The 26,639-nt window shown below is 33.2% G+C and overlaps 2 protein-coding genes across 6 annotated transcripts in view; one reads left to right on the top strand and one right to left on the bottom strand.

Moving 5' to 3' along the window:
* Positions 1–6,002: 6,002 nt before the first annotated feature.
* Positions 6,003–10,479, bottom strand: LOC133182770 (prolyl-tRNA synthetase associated domain-containing protein 1-like). 2 transcript variants are annotated; one of them, XM_061317620.1, is made up of 3 exons: positions 10,410–10,479; positions 7,503–7,617; positions 6,003–6,449 (listed from the first exon to the last, which is right to left on the bottom strand). In XM_061317620.1, the coding sequence occupies exons 2-3, from the start codon at positions 7,593–7,595 to the stop codon at positions 6,027–6,029; spliced, it is 516 nt and encodes a 171-aa protein (XP_061173604.1). In that variant the 5' UTR covers positions 7,596–7,617; positions 10,410–10,479; the 3' UTR covers positions 6,003–6,026. The 2 variants fall into 2 exon arrangements, 1 of the variants encoding a protein (XP_061173604.1); XR_009720556.1 differs by lacking the exon at positions 10,410–10,479 and having other exon boundaries at positions 6,315–6,449; positions 7,493–7,623.
* Positions 10,480–10,508: 29 nt separating this feature from the next.
* The window catches only part of LOC133182769 (glycogen phosphorylase, muscle form-like), a 28,990-nt gene continuing 12,859 nt past the window's right edge, over positions 10,509–26,639 (top strand). For all 4 annotated transcript variants that reach the window (XM_061317616.1, XM_061317617.1, XM_061317619.1 and 1 more), the window contains exons 1-7: positions 10,509–10,841; positions 20,667–20,768; positions 21,451–21,633; positions 22,098–22,229; positions 23,929–24,040; positions 26,197–26,279; positions 26,426–26,569. In XM_061317616.1, the coding sequence (XP_061173600.1) occupies positions 10,596–10,841; positions 20,667–20,768; positions 21,451–21,633; positions 22,098–22,229; positions 23,929–24,040; positions 26,197–26,279; positions 26,426–26,569 (1,002 nt within the window). In that variant the 5' untranslated portion in view covers positions 10,509–10,595. The remainder of the gene's footprint in view (positions 10,842–20,666; positions 20,769–21,450; positions 21,634–22,097; positions 22,230–23,928; positions 24,041–26,196; positions 26,280–26,425; positions 26,570–26,639) is intronic.

Genomic DNA, 26,639 nt, shown 5'->3' on the forward strand with positions numbered 1-26,639 from the left:
GTGATCTATAAGAATTTATAAAAAATATTTTGTTATTTTTAGATAAGTTTGTAAACAATATATCATCTGCCAGTTTATGTATATAGCACATTATAAATTAATTTAGGGCAGTTTTAAGAGCACATTTTTATCTTATTAATTTTTATTTTAATATGGTGTTTACTGGAAAAAAATTTTCATTTAAAAAAAGTATGATACTTAAGATTCATATAGAGAAAAATTCATGTATTAATACTTTTGATAGAGCATTTTTTTTTTTTTTAGATATAAATGGCACTATTCAATTTCCTGAATTTTATTGACCGTTTCTGTGAGTAAATTCCAGTGTAAATAATAGGATGAAGTTTTAGCAGCTTTGACTTTTGTATCACTCTATTCTTTTTGACTTGGATGTTGATGTTTTGATTGTCAAACTTGATACACTAGTGATTCATATGACAATTAAGATTTCAGTGTATCATTGACATACAGTATGTACATGATACACTAATACCTTAATTGACATACATTTGTATAGATTTACATGATACATTGATGAAATCACATGTTTGTTCCTTCCCAAGAAGTGTACTTTTAAATTTTTTGTCTGATTTTGTGATGTGCTTGAGATCAAATTGTTTTAAGCTGCTATTTATATGTTTAAAAAAAGGCCAGTCTAATGGTATGTTGTGGCTTTGGTAAGTCAAGCAAATAATGTTTCCACTCAAGGGGCAAGTTTAGATATAGGGCTTAATGGCAAATCATTAAGAGGAGATGAGTACATGTATTATAAAAACAATATACTGTTCTTTACTTCAATTATGTCCTTGGGAAAGTAACATGAGGTGGAGCTGCTGGGGTGCGAGGGGTTTTGACTTCATTAAGAGTGTGCATGTAACACCAGTAATATCTCCTTTCAATGACCATACCTATTGAAATGAAATGATACACTTTAATTATTGGGGAATACAACATACTTTGTGTTATTTCCAGGAAAGTTGCTCAATAGAATTTAAAGAAAAGCATATTTTGTGCAAGGTGATCTAAATTGGCAGCTTAAATTTAACAACAACAAAAAATAATAATAATTTGAATATTTTCACCATACCTGTGATTGATTGTTTATGTGAACAAGGTTTTAAAGTAGAAGATAGGCACAATTATTTTTGCTCTTGTAAGATTTTTGTTGTGGTGTGTCTGCATGTGTGTATGACTTTGTACTTTTAAATGGTATACATTTTGCCATATACATATTCCATATGTATAATGGAAGCAGCTTGTTATCCTGTATGGCCTTAGTTAAGTTCTTCAACTGAGTATATATTAATAATGATAAAAAAATAAAACCTCTTAACAGTATATAAATACAGTATATAAAATTTGTGACAAAGAAACTTCCAACATTTTTGAGTTGGAATCAAGGGGTAGAAGTAGACACGTGGGGGCATATGTTTCCCTAGTTTACTTAGCTCTGTAGATAATCATGTTGTTGACTAGTATTATTAGTGTACAAGCGTAGAAAGGATTCATTTGGTGCAGAATATGAAGAGAATTCAGTTTTTGTATGTATATTCTTCTCATCTTGTGCAATATAAAGAGTTATGCTAGCATGCAGTGAATATGTTTGTATAGCTACAGTGTAACTTAGTCTATTGTACTAAAGCATTATTTTGACTGTACTTCATTTCACAAAACTCGATTTTTTTTTTTTTTACTTCCACTAGATGTATCAAAAAGTCCCCAAGTTTTCTGCTCACACAAGGGAAGAATTCTATGTGGGCTTAGATTTGCTTGGAAGAAATTTTTAATGGATGTCAGCTTGGTATCAGAGGTGTTGTGTATATTAATATTTGACTTTGTATGTTTGTAAACCTGTATGTGCCATTCTTACTATACAATGTTTTTTTTTTATTGAGTGTGTGGTAAAAGAGTTTGATACGAATTTCACTGTTTTTTTTTTTCTTAGATTCACTTGTAGTCATGTACTTCTCCTGAATCAAAGGCTCGGTGAGGTTTTCTGTTCAAAGTTTTTTTGGTCTGTTGTACATCCATTTGTTTGTCCATCTGTTAACTTCTTACATTTTTGACTTGTCAGAACAACTGTCAGAGCCAATTTGAACCAAACTTAGCACAGAGATTTCTTGGGTGAAGGGGGTTAATTTTTTTTAGCCATCCCTCTTTCAGCAGAGAGAATATCAAGACAAAAACAGGGTGGGATCAATTAAAAATCTCATGAATCAGAAAAGATGAAACTTATGTGAAAATTCCTTAATGAGTTGAGATTCAAATTTTTTCAAATCATAATCAATGCCAAAATAACACGGGTGAAAATGTGTACATACATATAGAAAATTAATCATATTGATATTCAGCATCTCCGTGTAAGGTACTTCAGCATGCTAGAGGTTCATGGCAAGATGCTTTTGACTTGGCGCTGTGTAACGAGGTATACAAGGTAGAGACATTACCAGAGGCTCTTACTTGTAGGAGTACATGTAAGGTTGATTGAAGTTTGGTAAAGTCCTTGTTGCTAGGTTGGCACTGCACTATGGAGTTAAAACTTTTCATTGAAATATAGAAGTTTTTAAAAATAAATTTGAAGAACAGCAGTGTCAAGGTGAATCAGGTGAACATTGTGGCCCACAAGCCTGTTTTAAAACAACATATTTTTTAAAAAAAATTAAATTTTACATCAATTACCTGGAAATTCCTACGAATATTTCACTTGCATATCATTGAAAATACACATATATATATCGTACATGCATTTTAATTTGAAATTATTATAATGAAATTCATCAAACTCATTTGTTGATCTCTGAAACATAAGTTTTGTAGAAAGTTGATCTTGCTTGACTGAGGCACTGATGAACAGTGTCCATTAATATTCAATTTTTCAATATAAGTAATAAATAGATAGACTTCTGTATGTGTATTTTATGACCCATAGTTAATATATAGTATAGAAATATTCAAGCTATAAGGAGACATAGAGCTTTTGTTAGAGTTTTAATATATTATAAGATTTTTATTGCTGTTGACTATAGACTATTTTTTTAATATCTTACTGGATTATTCTTAAGTTACAGAAGGGGGATTGTTATTGTTATGTGCATGTTTTATGTTGATCGAGACAAGTCTATGTTTTTCTGTGATATCCTGGTTTATATTAAGGAAATTGTTTCCGTTTATAGGCAGTCATTCATGGAATCTTCATTTTTTAAGGTATACACTATAAAGTACATGTATTTCTCTTCATGTGTAATACTGTTTGTTGAACTTGTCTCTGTTATGGATGTATCTTTTCACTCATGTATTTTAAGAAGAAAAATACTAATTAAAAAAGTAAACTTACAAGACTTTAATTTGATTCAGTGTGTTTTTAAATTAACATCATTTGGTATATACATGATTGATGGTGGTTGACACTGACATGAACTGTTCAGGGTTGAAAATAACTTTTACAACTAAGAAGCCATGTGGACCCACAACTTTTCAAGTTTAGTAGCCCATATTGATATTTTGGGGCCCGCAATTTTCTTTCCACTTAATAAAAAAGAAATGTTATTCTTTTCCTATCATAATCTCTGAGAAGTACAATCTTTTATTTTCCTGTTGATGGTGACCTGTACCACTTACATATAAAATTCTGTGTTTTCCTTCACTTAAGACCTCACATATTCATAAAGTTGACACGATTCAAGGTCTAAACTAGAAATATGTCCATAGGACATGAATGCCCCACCGAGGGTATATTAGTAATGCAACATGAAAATTTGTATTAGTGTATGAAATTTGATGAGAATATCTTGAATAGTTTCTTTAAAATTGAAATTGAAATCTAAAAAGTGGATATAGATGATAAATTCTTGCCAAATTATGTACAAGTGCATAAACTTACATAAATATATCTTAAATGGTTTCTTTAAAATTAAGCAAAATGCAAATCTAAGAAAAGTGAGGTCAAGGTCACAGGAAAGTTCAAGGTGAAATGTTTTTGATGCAGTTGAATACTTCTCACAAATACCTATCAGCATATTTAAGTTTGATAAAAATATTTTGAATGGATTATTTAAAACTGAGCTAAACACTAATTTAAAATAAATGAAGTTAAGGTCAAAGGAAAGGTAAAAAAATGTTGACATAGTTGAAAAGGTTACATCAGTATGTATTAGCATATGAAGTTTGATAAAAATATATATGATTGAAATGTTTTCTTTAAAACTGAGTTAAACACAAATTGAAAAAAGTGAGGTCAAAGTCAAAGGAAAGGACAAGGTCAAAAAATATTGATGCAGTTGAATAGCTTACATAAGTATGTATCAGAATATGAAGTTTGACACTAATTTAAGAAAAGTGAGGTCAAGGTCAAAGGAATGGTCAAGGTCAAAAAATGTTGATGCAGTTGAATAGCTCTCATCAGTATGTATTAACATATCAAGTTTGATAACACTGTTTTGAATGATATCTTTAAAATTGAGTTAAATACTAATTTAAGAAAAGTGAGGTCAATTTCAAAGGAAATGTCAAGGTCAAAAAATATTGATGCAGTTGAAAAGCTCTCATCAGTATGTATCAGCATATGAAGTTTGATAAAAATATGAACGATTTCATTAAAACTGAGCTAAGCACTAATTTAAGAAAAGTGAGGTCAAGGTCAAAGGAATGGTCAAAAAATGTTGATGCAGTTGAATAGCTTACATCAGTATGTATCAACATATGAAGTTTGATTACACTATCTTGAATGGTATCTTTAAAACTGAGCTAAACACTAATTTAAGAAAAGTGAGGTCAAGGTCAAATGAGAGGTGAAGGTCAAAAAATTTTGATGCAGTGGAATAGCTTACATCAGTATGTATCAACGTATGAAGTTTGATTACACTACCTTGAATGGTATCTTTAAAACTGAGCTAAACACTAATTTAAGGAAAGTGAGGTCAGGGTCAAATGAAAGGTCAAGGTCAAAAAATGTTGATGCAGTTGCATAGCTCTCATCAATATCTATCAGGATATGAAGTTTGAAAAAAATATTTTGGATAGTTTCTTTGAAACTGAACTTTGAACAGAGCTAAACGCAAAGTGTGACGGAAAGACAGATGGAAGGATGGAAGACGGACATGAACAAACACTATATGCCCCGGCCATATTCATGGCGGGGCATAAAAAAAATTCAAGGTTGGAAACAGTGAAAATGAAAGTGCTTTTTTAAATAGTAGAATCAAACCACAGTTGGGTTCTGGAAGAGTTCCAGTAAAATAATTACATCCTTAAAAGTTTGTCCCCTAGAGCCAAAATTACTTTGTGAGTAGTTATTTGCAACCCTGCTGTACTCTTTGAACCATACACAAATAGTACATAGATGCTGACTGAATGACTAAATTTTCAATTCACATATGGTTAAAAAACAGGTCCATTGTTTTACAAATATGAAATTGCTGAAGTCTTAAGAAAACATTACATCAGAATCTTCACTAGGATTGAATGTTATTTGTTGGCTCAACTGAGCCAAAGACTCCAGCTTGTGCTGTTTCATTTTTGCAGCTTAAATTTTTTGAACTGTAGGACATATGAAGTTACATACTAGTATATTTCAATGTGAATTTCAAGCATAAAATATTCATAGAAATGTGCTATGAAATTGGAAAAATTTTAAAAACCTTTTATCCAAGATTTATGTTGGTCACAAAGTATCCTTTGGGTAAAGGCATAAATGCTAAAATTAAGTCTTTAACCTTGATAGATAAATTGAGATGGCAAAAAAAATTAAAAGTTCAGTGCTAAAATATCTTTTTTTTTCAAACTAAGGTCGATTATTATCAACCTTTGACAAATCTTGGGGGAACAACATTGCTGCTTCTAACAAAATATCATGAGTACTTGGAAATTCTCTTCCTTTTTTTTTGTTTTTTTTTTTTGCCTGTTCTGTATTTTATCACATACCTAATGAAATTTTTAATTCTTCAAGTCTTTGACTGAAGAAACTGGGAATGGTATCATTTTATCAAATTTTATCAAACAAAAAATTATTGGTTTAAAAATTTATTGTATCAGCTTAAATTTATAACAAGAAGCTCATGATTGGTTTTGTCAATGAAGATTTTAAGGTCACTGGACGAGATGCTGGTGGTAGCACTGTTGACCATAGGATGGAACCACACTTTAGGATACGTTTGATCAAGGAGACGCTGGTCCAAAACAACCTTGACCTCATTTTCTGTGTCATTAATTATTCCAAATACTGTGACAGATCCCTCCAGAATTCCAAGCTTTTCCTCCAATACACTGGAGTCTGCAAATCTTAACCCTCCAGAGGCCCCAACCATTTTAGCAAGGTCATTCAGTTTAACCTCTGCATCATGGGGGGCACAGAATAAGTACAGCCTCTTCTTCTTGTCTTTCAAAAATAAATTTTTGGCAAATTTGCCTTCTGTGTTTTCAAGGTGTGGTAAAGCTTGTTCTACTGTAAACACCTGTCAAAAGAAAAAAAAAATATATGTTCTTACTGCATTTATTGAAATAATTCAATCTACTGTTAATTTTAACATTTTCATATTGTAATTATATTATTAGCTACAGGTGATATCTTATTTAATTAATAAAAAAAAAGTGATATACCAGTAAGAATTTTTTTCATTTAATATACACTAATATTTACATTTCCAATGTCTTTGTCCGAGATAAAATTACAAATTGTAAAAATACTTTATTTCTACATAAATCTACTGGTTCATCGATAGGCGCGGTTAAAAAAAATCACGTGCGGGGCGGGACAAATAGAGACAGAAGCGGGGCTATTAGCACGGGAATTTGCAGAATCAGGAGCATGTAAATATAAGGAATAACTGTCAGATTTTTTTGATTCATGACGATGATCAATCGATTGGCTTGCGTGATAATTTATGCATAAACGCCGAAGGCGTTTATGCAAATTATCACGCAAGCCACTTGATTGATCACATCATGAATCCAAAAAATTAGACAGTTATTCCTTAAATAAAAACATAGAACATATCAGGGATTTAAAATCATTGATATTCTAGCTTTCTTTAAATAAAAAACTACACTATAAATTATCTGTAATCTCACTCCTTGATAAGATTCTATTTCATTTACTTTTTTTTTTGGATTAGCAAAGGAATTTTAAAATGTTAAATTTAAATGCTCTATACATTTATAACATGTTTATGCAAATGTTAAGCCTGATGTCTAAGATATAGGTGGTGCTGACAATTTAATGAAAATCTACTGATATAAGATCATGATGTATAGCTCCATGAGAAAGAGAAGTGTCTGGATTTTGTAGCTAAAAGAATTTTCGAGAAACCATTTTGCTATTTTTCCTTTTTTCTTTTTTTGGGGGGTAAATTTCCATATTTTATTTAGATATTATACAATATCTACACTCTTCATACACATAGCTTATTTTACCGTACTAAAGAAATTATAATTTTACATACCTGCAAGTATATCACAAAAATGACCCTTACTACCTGTCTTTTTCACCTGTGTTTACCTGGTCATACCTGTGGGTGTTCTATGGTTTCTGTCTGGATATTCCACTCTGCAAGCTTACCCAGCAATTCATCTTTATCTTTGCCAATTTTTGTAGAAGACATTTTGTAAATTTATGGGAGTGTCCTATAATAAGAAAATAAATATTAAATTCAGTCTTCTGTGTTAACACATTCACACACTCAAAAGTTTGATTTTCTTTATGAATAGGTGATCACACTTTTCATGCAAATGAAATTATAACAAGATTATTCAGGGAATTTGTGTCTCCCACTTAAGGACAAAATAAGTGGGTGGAAAACCTAATAAATGCAGATGGAGAAAGAAAAGCAAGATTGAACTTGACCTTTCACCTTTTGACCCCAATTTCAATAGGGATCTTTCTAAACTTATGGAGTCTTCACCTTAAGTTTCATTGCAAAAGCTCAAAGAGAACTAGAGTAATCATCTAGAATCAAAATAATTCAATATATTAATTGATTACCATGAACTTTTGACCTAAATTTTAATAGGGGTCTTTAACAAGTCATAGGAAATAATGATGTATTAAAATTTCATTGCAAGATTTGAGAGCGAGCAGGAGTTATCATCTGGAAGCCTATGAATAGATGACCTTCACCTTCTTGACCTCAAAATCAAAAGGGGTCATCTGTAAGTCATAGGAAGTTATGATATAAAATTCATTGCTAAAGCTCCTCTTCACAGAACTAGAATTAAAACTTTGATCATCCATTTTTTGCCTCACCCTACCCCTGGGGGTTATGATTTGAACAAACTTGAATCTACACTACCTGAGGATGCTTCCATATAAATATGTTTAATCATATGGCTCTGCTGTTCTTGAGAAGAAGATTTTTAATGTTTTTTCCTATGTATTCCTATGTAAAACTTTTGTCATCCATTGTGGCCCTGCCCCCACCCCAAGGGGCGATGGTTTGAACAAACTTGAACCTAAACTTCCTGAGGATGTTTCCATATAAGTTTCATCTTTCCCAGCCCAGTTGTTCTGAAAAGGGAGATTTTTAAAGTTATTTTCTATGTATTCCTATGTAAAACTATGATTATTCATTGTGGCCCCACCCCAACCCCTGGGGTCATTGTTTGAACAAACTTAAATCTACACTACCTGAGGATGATTCCATATAAGTTTCATCTTTCCTGACCCGGTGGTTCTTGAGAAGAGGATTTTTAAAACACCCCACCAAATTTTCACTTTTTCTTAATTATCTCCTCTTGAAAGAGGGTGTGGCCCTTCATTTGAACAAACTTGAATCCCCTTCACCCAAGGATGCTTTGTGGCAAGTTTGGTCACAATTGGCCCAGTGGTTCTGGAGAAGAAGATGAAATTGTGAAAAGTTAATGACGACAGACAACGGACACATTTTTTTTATCAGAAAAACTCACTTGAGCCTTCAGCTCAGGTGAGCTAAAAAGTCTGGAAATTGTTAGAAATTTTCAATGCCTAAGGGTCATGATTTTTGTAAGATTGTGAAATTGGGTCACTTAAAAACTACGACGGAATGACAGAATTAAGGCAGACAGAAAGGGGTAACACTATCTGCCCCATCCATTTTATGGCAGGGGAATAAAAAATTAAACCCCCACAAAAATGTATGATATATTTCCCACTAGTAGAAATTTTAGACTTGAGTTATAGATGTAGGCTGGCCTATGATTCAGTTGCTCTACCAACTGCTATCTGACCACCAGGAAACAAAACCTACTTGACTGCCTCATTGGCACATTCCTCCCCCTTTAATGTCTTTGTCTTGGACTGCTCATTTTCCGTCATGAGTTCCTGTAACATTTATTCGTAATATTGATGATGATGACCAAACTGGAGCAGAAAAATATTCGGGAGAAGGACTGACGAGGGAGGAGGAATGTGATACAGGCAGGCAATCAGTTGGTGGTGACCACGCAGAAAGCTTATAATAACTATATCATTTCAATCTAATAGTACCTGTCTTAATTTCAAGGAATTTATTATAATTAGGTAAGCCCATAACATTTTCTCAATGCTACCATTGCAACTGATGTGTAATTGGCTCAGGTATCTTCAGGGGAGAAGACATTTAAGGAGGGAGGAATGTATAGCGGTCAGCCAGGTATGATCAGCAGTGGCCAGATAGCTCAGCTGGTAAAGCACCTGACTAGCGAGTCATGGGGCCCAGATTCGGATCCTGGTCTGGTCCACCACATTTTTCTCCTTTCTTGTTACATTTGGTACCATGCCAAGTGACAGGCAAAAGACCTGACAGGGAAGAGCCTGGATTGGTGATTTCGGGTTGAAGACCTTTTAGGAGAGAGGAATGTTGTGGTCAGGCAGGTTTAATCGCAGGTGCCCAGATAGCTCAGTTGGTAGAGCACTTTGACTTGTGATTCAGGGGGCCTAGGTTCGAATCCTGGTCTAGTTCGTCACATTTTTTCTCCTTTCCTAGCTGCACTAGCTGCGATTGATCACTCCTGCATCTGCAAGTGAACGAAAGTCCTGCCAGGAGCAAAAGGAACTTAATTTGGTTGTGTCTTTGAAAGTGAAGCAATTAAAATAAGGAGGGAGGATTGTAATATATTAACCTGGGTAGCTCAGTGGTTAACTAACTAGAGTGATACAGGGATCTGCATGGTTCAAATAATGGTTCATGAGCCATACATTTTCTCCTTTCCTGTTACAGATATATACATAAAAGGAACTGTGCAATTTTGAAAAGTTCCCTATTTTGGCTTTATTTGAAAATAAATGTTTGAGGTAAACTACTTTCAATTTTCATTATTAAAGCCCCCCCCCCCCCCCCTTCCTTCCCTTTCCACACAAACATTTTCTTAACACAAAACCCTAGAACCAAATCTCATTGCCATATATAATAACAAAATACACATGCTTGTTCATGTAATCAGTCGTTGTTTCGTAGACCTACCTTTTAATACACTACACCGGTGTATCAACAAACGGATTACGTGCTACATGTGAACTTAATCCGGATTGTGTTACGAGTTGGGTTTTGGATAGTACAATAACCTTGAGTGCGATCGGTAGGCCAAGGACGAAGGGACGTAAATGTAAAGGAAGCAGACAGCAGAAGGGTTCATTACTGTGTTCTGCCATGGCCTCTGTACCACAGTCAGACCACGAGAAACGCAAACAGATTAGTATTCGCGGAATAGCACCCGTGGAGAATGTTGTCGAATTCAAGAAGGCATTTAATCGCCATTTGCACTACACAATCGTGAAAGATAGAAATGTGGCCACACCGCGCGACTATTACCTCTCGCTGGCACACACTGTCAGAGATTATTTGGTGGGACGTTGGATCCGCACCCAGCAGCATTACTATGAGAAGGACCCTAAGGTAAGCAATTTTATTTGTTGCAGACAAGACAACACCAGGCACCTGCTGGTGCATGGTGTGTGCTGAGTAAGTATTGAAACAGTGTATGAAAATTAAATTCATCATTCCCCAAGCCTAAATATGAAACACAGTAAATATACTTATGAAGCACAACAGAAGAAATATGACAATTGAATTCCAATCAATTTGAATTTTCATAGAGAGGCATGAAAATAGTTTTGTGCTGATGCTCAAATAGTTAGAATAATCTAACTGTGTCTCGGGACAAGGCCTCACCACAGTTAGAATACGTCCCATATACTTGCAATGTAGCAAATCAGAGTGGATCCACTCCGAAATGATTTTGAAGAATACAAAAGGAGTTGCACTGAAAATAACAACCAAATTAATCATAACAAACCTTTTTGAGATTGTAGGGTGAATTCACCATGCATCGGACACCCTCGCACTTCAACAAGATCTAGCGATATCGCTAACCACCGAATATTATCAAAATGGAGCTTTACATGTAGTATGTGCTTAAAATATAAATTTTTGACACAATCGTGTGTTATTTATTGAGAAAATATCACTAAAAAACGATTTTTTCGAAAAAAGTCAAATTTCACCATGGTTCGGACAATATTCACCACGCATCGGACATACGGTATTTTGAACCGAAAAAATATCATACCTTGATCTCGGTGCTTTAAAATTAGTAATGTCGAAACATTTTATCTTTTATTTAAAAATTAACCTTATAATTAAATTTGAATGACTATTTTGATCCACAAACATGAAGAGATTTTAGGTGCATCACATCACCTTATAAAGGCGTTACAATGCTAGTTATATGCCATCTCGCGCCTTTTTCTCGTGGGTTATCATCATCCAGTTTAAAAAAATAAACTGAGTTCACTTCTAGTAGTCATATATCGATAACTTGTATTTTCACTGAAAATTTAGAGTTTTTATTTTCTATTTCCGCAAAAAACAGCTGTCATTTAGGTTTTATATGAAAATGGAAGTGATAACCCAAGCATCGGAAAGTGTCCGATGCATGGTTAATTTGTGTCCGATGTACGGTGAAATAAACATACTAGTAAAAAACAACTCTAAAAAATATTCTACAAACGTTGAAGTAAAATTTTTTAAAGAAATTCTTTACAATTATCAATCTTTGACAAATTTTACCTAGGTCCGACTCGTTCCGTTGAAGTCTATTTCAAAGAACGACAACTCTAAAAATTGCAAAATCGTAAAATTCTGGTTACTCCCCTTTGATGATGCAAAATATGACGTAATTTCAAGGCCATTCTTGTGGTATTTTTTTCACAGCATGAAACTAAAAATCGGCATCATTAAAAAGTTTAAATCTTCACCTTCAAGACAGAAACTAGTAAAAACACGGGGATACTCAGGTTCAATGAAAGTTTATTGCTTAAAGTTGTCCGAAGCAAGGTATGTGTCCGATGCATGGTTAACTCACCCTATATGCCTTTTAAAAAAATAATCCATATAAATACGAAAATTCAACTCATTTTCTCAACGTTTTTTCCTTGCTTCAAATTTAATGCCATGTTGACATTCCATACATGCCAACTTTTGAAAATTTTCTTGGGGGAGATTGTGCGTAACGACATTTTTCAAAGTTCTAAATACGCGGCATTTTGTCGTGAAAATAAGTATTTGTTGGGTTTTTTTCAAATATCAGTCTAATACCTTGTATCATATATTATGATCACTACTTCATAGTGTTTTCTTCTCTATCAACTTCAACAAAAACACATTATTTGAAATTTAAAAAAGAAAATTTTAATCAAAATTATTTAATATGTTAATAAATATAAAGATAAACATTACCCCCCTGCCATATGCAATGCTATACACATACAGATTATTACATGGATAAGGATGTTAAACTTAATTACAAATAAGCTAAAGCAAGTTACTAAAAGAGTTCATGCAGTTACTGTTTTTTTCTATTGGTAAATTACACATTTTATAAAGCTACCAAGTCACAGACAAATAATTTGTAATTTGTTTAAATCAAAGGGAATACTAAGAAGAAGTAACTTTTAATGTTTTCATACAAAGTCTGTAAAAGGCATGGTACGTCTTCTCCTTTCTAACTTTTTGTGAACCATTCCTGGATTTCTGCTAAAAAAAAACTAACGGTTTGTACTTGCAGACGATAGTGCCTATGTTGCAGACGCATCTTTTCAAGTTGGATTTAGGCAGTGTCTTTTCCATGATAAATGACATAGTTCGTAATTATAGTGAGAATTGCCATATTTCCTAAACTTGAAAACCTTTTATTAACAGCTTATACGTATATTGTCAAATTTTGCTGTAAAGTGTGAACTTGTCACAAGTTTGTATTCTGTCGTGTATATTTCTAAAATTTCCACATCTGGCATGATTGTCTAGGTTAATATACACTGTTAATGAGAATCGGGAGCAATTAAAACCACAGTAATGACTAGTAGCACTTTTGACACCTTGTTGATTACCTGTTATCAGCCGCAATAAACAGATATATCTACCGATAAACATTCAAACTGCCATCTTTTTTCACACGGAAATGTGATATTATTCAAAGCGGATCGGAAAAAAATCTGGAATTCCCAAAAATCAGTAGAAATGGGATTAAAAAAATATATCGGTAGACAAGCGGTAGGTAGGGTTAAAAATCGGTAGACTCCCGAAAAAACCGGGAAAGTTGGCATGTATGACATTCGGAACTCTCTGGATTGTTCATAGAAAATGCACAGAGTTTGAGTTATCGCCCCTGTTTATTTTGCAACATTGCCAATACACGGAATAAATTCTATCGTTAAACCGGGTCCGTAGGACAATATCATTTTAATGATGGAACGTTCTATCTAATGCTCAGTGAGATAAGCAAATGTAATACAGTTGAACTTCGGTATCTCCAACACTGATATCTCGAATACCATTGATATGTGGAAGTGATTTGGAAGTCCCAACCGCTTATTTTTTAAATATTTTACCCTTGATAACTCGAATCCTTGGATATCGCGAAGTTTTTTCACGGTCCCATCGAGTTCGAGATAACGAGGTTTGACTGTATATGTACATTTACTGTGGCAGTCATATGGGTTCGTTCATTGATCGGTGTTGATGACCAGATAGCTCATTTGGTTGTCTAGAATTCAGGGGGCCTGGGTTTGAATCCTTGACTGGTCTGTCACATTTTCTCCCTGTTTCATTAATTTTGGTGCTGTGCTTGGATGTGACAAGTGATAGACCTGCCCGTGGATGAACCTGGGTAGGTGTATTCGGGAGAGAAGACATTGAAGTAGGGAGGAATGTGGCAGTAATGCAGGTTTGCAGCTCATGGATGGTCAGCATCTAGAGTCTCAAAACCTTTAAATATCTTGTCCATGATTATGTTTTCTTATTTCCTGTTACATTTATCAATATTGTGTAATTCTGATTTTTACTGAAAAAAGTGTTATTGTCAGATTTAAAAAAGATAATCATATATTAATAAAAAAGGTACATCTTGTTCCCTCTTTGACTAGAATTGAGGTTTGATGAAGACAAGGGCAGTAACTCCAAATATTTCAATTAACGTGTAGTTTAGTTTCATATTTATTATTATAACTTTAAAAAAAAGAAGAAGAAAGAAATAGATAAAAAATAAAAGTGTCTTAGTGAGTGAGAATTTTCTTTTTGTGACCACAGGAGATATGAAGTATTAAATATTTTTGGAAATGGCAGCATGAAGAATCATTTTTTAACCTTTATGAATATTGGGTTAGTTACGACTTTTCTTAAAACCCCAGTTCCAAATGGATACTGTTGCACATATGGTATATAACATTATATTACATAAAGAGTGAGGGTATTTTTAGCTTTCCTCAACATGCCCAACAAAATTGAATGTTGAGATTTAATATAATCCCTGCAATGGAGCCTGCATTGATTGTTAAATGATTCATTCCCTAATAACTATTTACCCCTATGAGGACCAAACATGCATGAATATTGCATTTCAGCTATTTACTAATAGCTATGCTTCTGATGCTGTATTTGGCCTATAGATTTTACAGAATATTCAGAGTTATCAGATATGATTTTTGGAGGCAAGCAGGTTCATTCTCAAGTCCAACATTGATGGTGATGCATACATGAATGATGCATCATGGAATGCTTATTACCATTCATATGCCTCTGATACTGTGTCTGCCATATTGAGCCCTTTCTGGACCAAACTTAAATGAATGATACATTTATGTGAGTCCTGCTTCAGATGTTATGTTTCCTAATGTGTATTTAAAACACTGTATAATGATGAAATTTTGAAGTAGGAGCATCTTATAAAATGTCACATGTATACAAAATTATATTCATTGAGGCGTATCTAGTTTTTTTTTTTTTTTTTGACGTTTTGTTTTTTTTCAGCGATTTGTTTAATTTACTTATTGATAAAAATCGAAGTGCTTTTATACTGAAATTAGTGATTTTATATTTTGCGGAATGATGTGTTTGCTATTTCAAAATGCTTTTCATAGGGCTTAGGTTACTAGACAAAATGTGTTCAATTCCACAATACAAAACAGGAGAAGTACAATTTCAAATTCATTATTACAAGTATCAAGAACAATAGGGAGATACATGTACCGTATATATCATAAAATGTAGTACATACATGTAAAGATATATAAGTTGTAAATTATGAGTTACGTTAAAAAAAAGGATGGCTAGGCTTAGATTTTTAATTCTCTCTATGCTTATAAGCACACTGATGTTGTGAAAGCTTCTTTGTCATCTGAAGTGGATAGAATGCCTTCCATATCAGGATTTTCAGGTTAATACTACAAAAAGATTTCTTGCCATATTTGGCATGATCCAAGCTTTTTTTTTTTTTTTTTGAAAGGAGAGTCTTTTCTCTCAAAAGGAAAAATTCTTACCAAATAATTGATGGAAAAATATTCTAGATTTGTACCAATAATGTGTAGAATTATTATACAGAGGAGGCAGAAGAATTCACGGAGTTCCGTGCTCTTTACTAAATAATGCATAAGATTCCTTTTGAACAGAAATTCATCAGATTGAGTATACACTGTACATTAGACTAAATGAAGTATGAAGACTACATCATAACAAGATTTAAAAGATAAATGAATAAATGCATATTCAGTTAAATCAAGATTTTTACAGTAATAGGTAGCTAGAAAAATATATATTCACATAGACAATTGATTTTATCTTAAATTAAAGCCATCCCAGCTATAGATATTCAGAAAAGATATTGGTCAATGAAAAAGAACCAGTGGATTATGGTGCTCAGATGCAGTAAGGAATTGCTGTAGCGGGAATGAATCAGTGGAATCATTGGTGATTGAAATCAGAAAAGGAAGGAAATTGTTGTACTTGACAGTGGCAAGGAAACTAGTCATAAAACATCCCACGTCACTTGTCAACTCATACCAGAAATAGTATTGATGTACAATTTCACATCTTCATTTTCTATAAAGGTGATATGTTACATGTACTGGGAGTTGTGTTTCCATTATTTGTGTTGATTATTAAAGTAAAAGTTTTACTTGACAAAAATTGATAATAATTCAGAGTTTAGATTGAAACACGTAAGTGCTTAATTGCACAGATTTTGACAATACAATTTGCTTCTGCAAATGAAATGTCTAGTAGGAACCTAGTCCGAAATATCTGACGTTTTCCTGGCTTTTTTAACGATTTGATATTTTATGTGCCAGGAAAACGTCAGAACCGGCGCCATTACGAAAACTGGGAATTCACCGCCTCCAACCGGAGGCGGCATTCTCGGGTTGATTTTTGGATACTTGCAAACCGAATTAAATGTCAAACTCACAACATATCAATAGTACAGTACTTTTTTAAACTCACCAACATCGTTTTTATGGTTCGTTTGTATAATATATAATCCGATGAAAACATTTTTTCTGACTGTCGAGATTTGTTGTCATTTCGTACATTTTAAAATCTTGCAAGTCCTGTATCAAATGTGGAGTGATATTTTCTTTTCATCGATATCGGTGAGTACTAGAAGCATTGTGCTATTGACAAATTGTGAGTTTGGCATATAATTTGGTTCGCAAGTATCGAAAATCAACTCTGGTTGGAGATGGCGAAATTTCCAGTTTTCGTAATGGCACCGTTTCTGACGTTTTCCTGGCACATAAAATATCAAAATCGTGAAAAAAGCCTAGAAAACGTCAGATATTTTGGACTAGTAGGAATCATGAATATAATTTGCCATACTTGTGCATGTATAAAGCAGAGCTTTTCTTTAAATGTCAGTATGTTCATTAAACAGCTCTGCAAAACATTTAAGTTGCAATTTTAAGAAAGAAAAATTGATTTGATAGAATTTGCTGACATTAATCTGTTTTACTGCACACCTTGTGGCACTTAAAGCATAGCAAGTTTCAGAAAGTAAACCCTCAATGCATTAACATACCAAGTATACACCTTTGGTAAATTTTATTCTTATTGAAACCCAATATAATATTGAATTTAATCTGTAAACTTGCAGAGAATACAGGTATTTTAAATCTTGTGCAGCAATGAAATGTGAAAATGTCCATAAATAAAAGGTTATCAACCTATTGCTTAAACTAGAGGTCTGTAAAGTGTATGAGAAGCAAATTGTCTTCTTAAGTTTTTAAAAGGTCTCATTTTCTTATTTATAAAATCTGTCAAGGTTACTGAGTTCAGAAAATTACTGCTAGACCTATAATACTGCTTATACTTTTACATACTACTCAGTACTGTAAATTAACAAATGATCTAATTGAAGCCAAAGGGATCAGATACAGTACCAGTCATTCTATTTAAAAGTTACATGATAAATGTGTAAAGGCCAAGGGTTTTTTAGCCGGGCTCCATAGCGTAAGCTATGACCTGGCTTTCGGGATCATTTCTCAGCTCGGAGGAGTACACCGGATGGTAACCCAACAACCGCCAATGTAAACATTACCTGTCTCTACCATTACGCTTTTCAAATTAGATCAGTTCCTGTTCTTAAATAATTCTTGATGATGACGCTTGGTTAAACTTTTCAAATTTTCAAATATCAGAAATATATTGTTTTCTTACGTCAGGCAAGCTTAATACCTGTGTGAGAGTGAACGTAACCTCTGCTGCCGTATATATTTGTGCACACTAGCTGGCCACGTGCGACACAATCAAAATATTTTTAGCTGATAAGACAACCTCTATTTATAGAATGATGGAAAATTTCACTGCCTCGCCACGCGTGCATAGTATATGCGCTCTTGTTACTAGGTTGGATGTTGCAATATTTAGCACATTAAACTAAAATTAAAGAAGGGGAAAAAATAATCACAGATGACAATAGTATTGCGAACTGCAAATTGAAAATATCGAACAAAATAATCTGCAGAATGTTGTTCCAGTTAAATCAGATGTGGGTAACGTAATGTGATATCCTGACACCGAGGTTATACAGGTATATTGTTATATACAGAGACGATTAAAAAAAAACTGCCTGTGTTTTAAGAAACTTAAATGCATTTAATAAGTTTTCGCAAAATGATATTTCTGAACTTAATTCTTATGTAGCAGTTATTCCATGTATGTTTCGTGTAAAACGGTACTGGTCACTGCTCTATAAATAAGCCCGGCTCTCTGTACTCCTGAGTACTTTGATTTTATTTGGAGTTTAAAAATAAGAAACGCACTTTGTTTGACAAAAACTAGATACTTTGTGGTTTAGATAGCTTTCTTATCCTTTGTGATGCTATTAAGGTGCTTCCCAGCAAAGCTGATCAAGGAAACATCCTTTGCATCAGTGTCACTTTGATGGAGTTAACGACATGTAAAAAAATTAATTAAGCAAATGTTGTACTGCACATTACAAAAAAAATAACACTCATTTAAACTATATGTTTGTAGAAGTTTATAAGTTGTAAAATGGTAATCATTGTAGATAATCTTGAATTTTGGAATCATCTGATTATAACTCAGTACTTAAAAATTGTTATATAATTTCAAATGCAGTCTACTTTGGTATTTGGTATTATCAACAGATACTTGTAAGTCTTTTGGATGTGTATCAGGACATGATTTTTAAAAAAGATATATAAACCATATCATAAGCACACTTTACATCAGTGTAATGTAGTAACTTTGTGTGTGTCCACTATTTACTTGCACAGTTAAACCTTGTTATCTAGAACCAAAAGGAAAAAAAAAACTAAGATATCTGAGGATTTGAGATATTGAGAGTGAGATACATAAAGGAAATGTGGTTGGGTCTTCCACCAACTCACTACAACATATCAATGGTATTCAAGATGATGTTAAAGATACTGAAGTTCAACTGTATTGTAGACTAAGTCTTTTACTCCATACATGTACATGTATTGGTATAGTGTGTGCTTTTACAATGCTGTAAGGAGTAACAAATACCCACCTTAGCTATAAATGAAGTGAAGACTTTTGAAAAAAAATCTACTTTCAGACTGGCCCAGAAAATTATTCTAAACCAGTTTCCTTTGTTGATTCAAATTTGGTCTGCACAGAATGTCTTATAGTAATTGCTAGGGAATTGACCTGGGCTTAAAATTTTAATTTTATATATTATAGCTCTTTTTCATGTTCTGGAGCATGAAGAATATTTAGCATTCTTCATGGTATTTTTTATACAAGACTGGTAAATATATTTAAATCCTCTTGTGACATAATTCTTTTGTTTGAGCACTCCATTATTTTTTGGGAATGGAGATTTGCAAATAACACTGACAACACAAGTTTTTTTATTATGTGCAACTCATACCTCTTGGTGCTAAGCTTGTTATGTCTTAGAAAATAATATAAAATTATATTTTAATAAGAAAAAAATGTGGCACTGCTGGGTATCGAACCTGGTACCTTCACCAGGTAAATCGGGGACTCTCCACAACAAGCTTACTGTATAAAACTACACATATTAGTTGAATGTATTCTAATTAAAACATATCTGTATCATATAAAGATAAGCAAAATTAAGACCATTTATTTAAAAGTGGATTTTAAGTAGGAAATATTTTTTTTACCTCTCCATTCCTTAAAAGCAATAGTCCTCAGTCCTGTGGGGGCCTTGGATCTATTTCTCTTAAGGAATGGAGAGGAACTTGATATTACCCTATATGAATAATAGGACGTGGCTATTTGGTAATTGGCTTGCTTAAAATATATTTTGACCTGATTATTCATCCATATAATGTAGGTTACCTCCAGTATCTAAGCTTTCTCAACCGAAACAATTCTATGTACCAGTACTAACCTTGGTCAATGCAAATTGACAAAGAACATTATTTAGGAATGGACCTGCTCAAAAACTTCTATCTGCATGGTCATTTATTCAGAAAATATGATAATCAGGACTTTAAAAAATAAATCAATTTGACCAAGTATGTGTATCAGTTAATTTATAACATATAGTTAATTTTGCAGTCAGACTCCTTTGTGTAAAATTTTGAGTTGAAAAGAGATTTCTATGACACTTGATGAAGTGCATACTCTAAATTTACTATTTAATGTGAGTTTCAAATATATAAAAGCACCTACATTTTTGTTGGTAATGAAAAGATTTTGAATCTTTACAGAATGTTTCTTATCTTTTTCATGAAGAATCATTATTTATGTTTACAGTTTTCATCTTAATTTTAAATTAATAAAATATGTGTGTTGAAGTCATTATTTTGTGGATTTAGAACACTTCAGAAAATAACCATGATACTCAAAGCTGAATTCCCAACTACACAGTCAATAATATTATACAGATATAAAAATAAGTGTATAGTAACAATAAGATATTTATAATTTCAGAGGGTGTACTACCTGTCCCTGGAGTTTTACATGGGAAGAACCCTATCTAACACCATGGTGAACCTAGGCATTCAAAGTGCCTGTGATGAGGCCCTGTATCAGGTAAACGTCTATATGTTAAGAGCTCAATGGAGCTTTCTGTCTTGAACATTATCACTGGAGATCGATATACAAGGAATTATTCAAAAGTTAATGTAGATTTTTATCAGATCCCCGGAAGTTTCATTGTTGTAGAAGAGGGAAGTTAATATAAGAAACATATTTTTTGTTCATAACTGCATGTTTCTATTTTGTTTGTTTGTTTGGTTTTTTTTTCAATGATAAGTTGTTTTTGTGACCATTTTATTTTTAGCTCATCTGAGCTGAATGTTAACTTTTCTGAACTAAAGGTGTCCAACGTTAGTCTGACATAATTGTCATATATAGAGTCATATTTGGTTTAGTCATTTTTCCTGGGGCAAAAATGCAGTCACAAAAGGGGGATCAAAATTTGACATAAAAATAATACAAGAAATCTTTAAGAATCCATTTTTTTTTTTTAATTTTTGTACTAGACTATTTCCTTTTGCAGATTTGCTTTGCTAATGCATTTGTTTTGACTAATTGATTATGACCATTAATTTCCATTGGGATATAACCTTGACTTTTGATTTTTATACAGATTAAAAGCTTGACAGTATGGGTCTTTGACCTTGATCTCTTGATGACTTGACCAAATCCTGTTGCCATTCCTTCTTTTTTTTTTTTTGGTATATCAACCTTGACCTCTTGTTTGATTTGACAGATTGGCCTTGACATTGAGGAGTTGGAAGAGATAGAAGAGGATGCTGGTCTAGGAAATGGTGGACTTGGCCGTTTGGCAGCATGTTTTTTGGACTCCATGGCTACACTGGGTCTGGCAGCATATGGTTATGGTATCAGATATGACTACGGAATTTTTGCCCAGAGAATTGAAAATGGTTGGCAGGTAGATATGAAAAACAAAACACAATTGTTACAAAATATAGAAAACCCTGTTGTATAAATATCATTTTCAGTATTACTGTACAAATAATGTTGTTGTTGGTTTTTTTTGTCCACCACAACTCATTCCTGTCAGATTAACATACCATATAAAAGGAATTTTTTGTGTGATGCAAATTTAGCGATTTATAAAAAAAATTGATATATATTTTTAGCGAGAAGTAATTTTAGCAATTTTATAATGTCAAGAAAGATTGCTAAAACACCCATACAGAATAAATTGTCAGCAATATTCAGTTTTAGGGATCTCAAAACCCTTGCAAATAATGCTAAAATTGAATCCTCGCCAGCAGTTCTGCTTATACAGTATGTTAATTGCCTCATTTTTGGGAGCATTGAGGTCCATTTAAACATTTACTCTGAGAATAAAACACTGATGGCTGTATTTCTTGGTAATTTCTTTTGCAGGTGGAGGAACCTGATGAGTGGCTAAGATATGGAAATCCCTGGGAGAAGGCCAGGCCTGAGTATGTACTACCAATCAATTTCTATGGTCGTACAGAAACCACTGATTCCGGGGTCAAGTGGGTGGACACACAGGTGAGTCTGTATGTTTCTAAACTTGTCAGGTAAGTGTGTGAAGAACACCGGTGAAATTTGCACTGATAGAAAAGTTGAGTTTGTACTTGGTTTGGAGAAGAAATTTGATGTGAAGAAATTTCAAGCAGAGATTAAATACTCTGCAGAGTGTAAATTGTTCTGACACATTGTGCAATATCAGATCTAAAAAGAGAGATTTGTACTGGTATGTGGAATCCAGCCAAGAACAACAATTACATCAGCATGTAATGTAATCAACAAACTGCAGTTATAAAGTTATTATATGATGAATGAAACAGATGATGATTATACAGAATTGGAACTGTCCAATGATGTGGTGATCAAATGTTGCAGTGTTTATACAGTACATTGATTGTAAAATCAGTTAAGGAAAATAAGTTATCTACATAATTTAATATTAACAACTTTTTGCTGGTCCCCAGTATTAACTAGTAGATTGAATTACATTAACTCTGCACCTTTCAGCTCAGGTTATCTAAATCTAAAAATACATAGTCTAATTTAACTGCAGTTAGTTTCTGATCAAAGTTGTGTGTCTTTCGTTGTTGACTTTTTACATCTTTGACTTCATAATAACCACTGAGCCAATTTCAAGCAAACTTGCCACAAAGCACTCTTGCATAATGGGGATACAAGTTTGTTCAAATGGTGACTAAACCCCTTTTCAAGGGGAGGTAATTAAGAAATATGGAGATAATATGGGCTCATTTCAATATCTTCTCAAGAATCACTGGCCAGACAAGACAAAACTTTTGTGAAAGCTTCTTTAATGGGTGTAGTTTTAAATTTGTTAAAATCACCCCCTGGAACTAGAAAGGGGCTGATAAAGGGGCCAAAGTTTGTTATGAAAATGCATGTATTTGTATTAAGGAAGAAATCTTTGAAAATCTTTTCAAAGAACCCAGGACTACAATTATATACAAGCATTACATAGATATACAAGCATCCCCATGTAGTGTAAATTCAAGTTTGTTTCAATCATGAGACCTCTGAGGCAAGGACAGGGCCACAACAAGGGGTCAAAGTTTTTTACTTCTGAATACACTGGAAAAAATTAAAATCATGTTCTCAAGTGACATTTATCAGTATACATTTATGTTCAAATTTGTTCAAAGAATGATCACAGAAGGTCAGGCCACAATTGGGGAACAAAGTGTTTTATGTAGAAATCTAAATCTAAAGACATCTGCAAGAATAAATCGTTACAATCTGACATCAAGCCTTAATATACCTGAAATTAAAATGGATCTAGTCACGGACTTTAATTTGAAGAGGACAATAAGAGGTTTCATTTATGGACAAGTACATATTTAATTGTCTGGAGGAGAATGGTGAATCAGGTGAGCATTGTGATCCATGGGCCTCTTTGTTATGTTTGCTTAAGCTCATACTTAATAAAAAGAGAGACAAACAGAGAGAGACAAGTACTGTGGAATCATTTTAATTCATGAGGGTCAATGTTCATGAGCAAGCAAAATTTTGCTTGTTCGTGGGGATATAATTTCGTGAGTTACTCGTTTATAGGGTGGTTCAATGAATCAATATGTTTACAGAATAAATGTTCATGGGGATGTAAGTTCATGTGTAAGGGTGACCCATGAAATCCACGAACATTGGTCCCCCACGAACAATGATGATTCCACAGTAATTTTCAAATGTTTTTTTTTTTCTGTTACAGGTAGTGTTTGCTATGCCCTACGACACCCCTATACCTGGCTACGGCAACAATACTGTCAATACCATGCGCCTGTGGTCAGCAAAGGCCCCTAACAGCTTTAATCTTCATTTCTGTAAGTCATTGTCTCAATCAGGAAGTCGAGTTTGCTTAAACAGGAAGTAAGTATCAGCTTTTAATCTGACTGTCAGGATGTGTTAAAACAAAGATGAGGATCTGTGTCATTGTGGTGTATTTACTAATGATCTCTGTCTGGTAGACCTTGTGATTCATAGGAAACAACTTGTTTGTAAACACTATACTGTTATAAGCACTCACTTAAAAAAATGCTTACAGCTGTTTTAAACAAAAAACGAAATAAATCAATCAGATTAAAATTCAAGTGGCAACATCAAAAGCTCAGAGTTAGATTTAAAAAAAAACATTGTTTTCCTTGAACCCCTTTCTTACCTCTTTTAAAGTTTATTTTTTGAAAATGTTTATCAATAAAGAGTACAAAAACACAGTGATAAATGTTATTACCTAAAAGCACACATACAATTCCTCATACAGTCGATCTTTGTATAATGTGTGCAATTTCGCACAGAATTTACAAGTCAGCTTTGGGTGATGTGCATTGTACAAAGAAATCTAGAGCAAAGAGAAGTCTAATTAATGTTTTACAATTAATGGGCTGATGGACATTAGCATATTCTCTATGTATAGCAATTTATATAGAGAAATCCCCATTATTTTATCAAGGTCATGAATCACATATAAAGGGATCATGACATGGATGAGAAGAAAAAAATCATCTCTAAATGAGATATGTGGAATTGATTTGCTTTTAGTAATATAAAATTATTGCTGTTTTTTTTTTTTTAGGTCAATAAGATGATTCAGCCACCTGACAAGTACAGTATTCACCAAGCACAAAGGGCAAAGTGAATGTTGTACTTTGAGGTGGCTTAATTATTGTATTGGCTGAAAAAATAGCAGTACATGTATTTGACTTATTATATGATTCAATGATTAAATGATACAATCTCTGTTAGAAAACCTTGCCATTTTTCTTGATCGTTGACATTTGTTGAAATCCTAGCCAAATGCAGTGAGAGAAGCAAGATAAGATGAACATAACCAGTTCATTAATTTGGAATTTCTTCACCTATGTTTGGTGTGAAGTAGAAAAAAAAACATAAAGGATTTGTTCACCTGAAAGTCGGGTGCAGATGAAATATTTTTTTTTCAATACCAATTATATCATACCTGGAACATCATAACTGGGTATGATTTCTAGATTGTTGGATCTCAGCCAATCAGAGAGCCTGGAATTATTCAATCATATAATAAAGTAGGATATTTACTGCTTTTAAAAATGGTTTGATAACAAGATTCAAACGGACTTTGAGTTAATACAATGTATTCAAAGGTCAAGAACACTATGCAGATTTAGATTATATATTTTAATCTCAGTATCTTAGATCCTTCGATATCTGTTTTTCCTCCACCCTGATGAGTTGAAGATAACAGGATTTGACTGGAATTGTGAAAGACAAAAGTATCTAAAAATGAATAATCTATATGATTTTCACACTGCATAATGTACATGTAGAAGTGCTGGCAAAAGACTTCCTGTTCAATTGCTTTTGTTATATCTATTGACAAATATTGGATGACATAATATGCTGTATGGGTTGCCAACAAAATGTATCTGGATGTGTTAGTTGTTTGACGTAGAAGACAGTTACAGTAAATGATAAAAAGTAAATATTTAACCATATTAATTATTACTAGACATAGTTTCATTTATATATATATAGATATACAGTTGAACTTCTGTATCTCAAACACAGATATCTCGAATACCATGGATATGTTGAAATCATTTTGAAGTCCCAACTGCTTATTCCTTAAGTATTTTACCCTGGATATCTGGAATCCTCAGATATCTCGCAGTATTTTCTTGGTCCCTTCCAATTCGAGATAACTAGGTTTGACTGTATATAATGTTTTGGGGTAGCTTTCATGATTTGCTACAAAGTTGACTTTCCTTTGACATTCCCTCCATCTCCATATCTGGATGAATTATATTTTTTCAATTCAACATTGACCTTTGATGTGGTCACATATTTTTTGAAACAACTGCAGAAATGAATCAACATTGCTGTTTGTTGGTCAGAGTCATTGCAAGTCTTTATATCCAAAACTTATGCAAAACATTTAAGAAGGAATCTGTTTATTAAATATTAAAATGATATTGTTTCCTAATTAACTCATTTGTTATTTCAGTTAACAATGGGGAATACATCAATGCTGTGTGTGATAGAAATCAGGCAGAAAATATCTCCAAAGTTCTCTACCCTAATGACAATGTAGGTATTTTTAAATATAAATGAAATGTAAATCTTCTGGGAAATTACTCCATATGAGGAGGGATTTGCTTGTGAATTTGTTTAACAGCAATATTATCAAAGGACATGCAAAAGATCTTATATACACCCTCAATTCCATTTGACAGTTCTTTGTGGGAAAAGAGCTTCGATTGAAGCAGGAATACTTCCTTGTGGCAGCCACTCTACAGGACATTATACGCCGCTACAAGTCTTCCAAGTTTGGCAGCCGTGATCCTGTGCGCAGGACATTTGAGTCCTTCCCAGATAAGGTAATTTCAACATCACATCGTTTTGCAAATGCTTTAGTAGATACATGTATATGTATTTAATGTTCTAACA

The sequence above is a fragment of the Saccostrea echinata genome, unplaced genomic scaffold (genome assembly GCF_033153115.1).
Source record: "Saccostrea echinata isolate AGI-Se365-2 ecotype Australia unplaced genomic scaffold, CSIRO_AGI_Sech_v1 ptg000009l, whole genome shotgun sequence".
Taxonomy (NCBI): Eukaryota; Metazoa; Mollusca; class Bivalvia; order Ostreida; family Ostreidae; genus Saccostrea; species Saccostrea echinata.

Coding starts and splice junctions, on each gene's coding strand:
- LOC133182770 (XM_061317620.1), bottom strand. CDS start 7,595: ATGTCTTCTACAAAAATTGGCAAAGATAAAGATGAATTGCTGGGTAAG. Junction 6,450..7,502: donor AAACCATAGAACACCCACAG/GTATGACCAGGT, acceptor TTCTTTTGACAG/GTGTTTACAGTAGAACAAGC.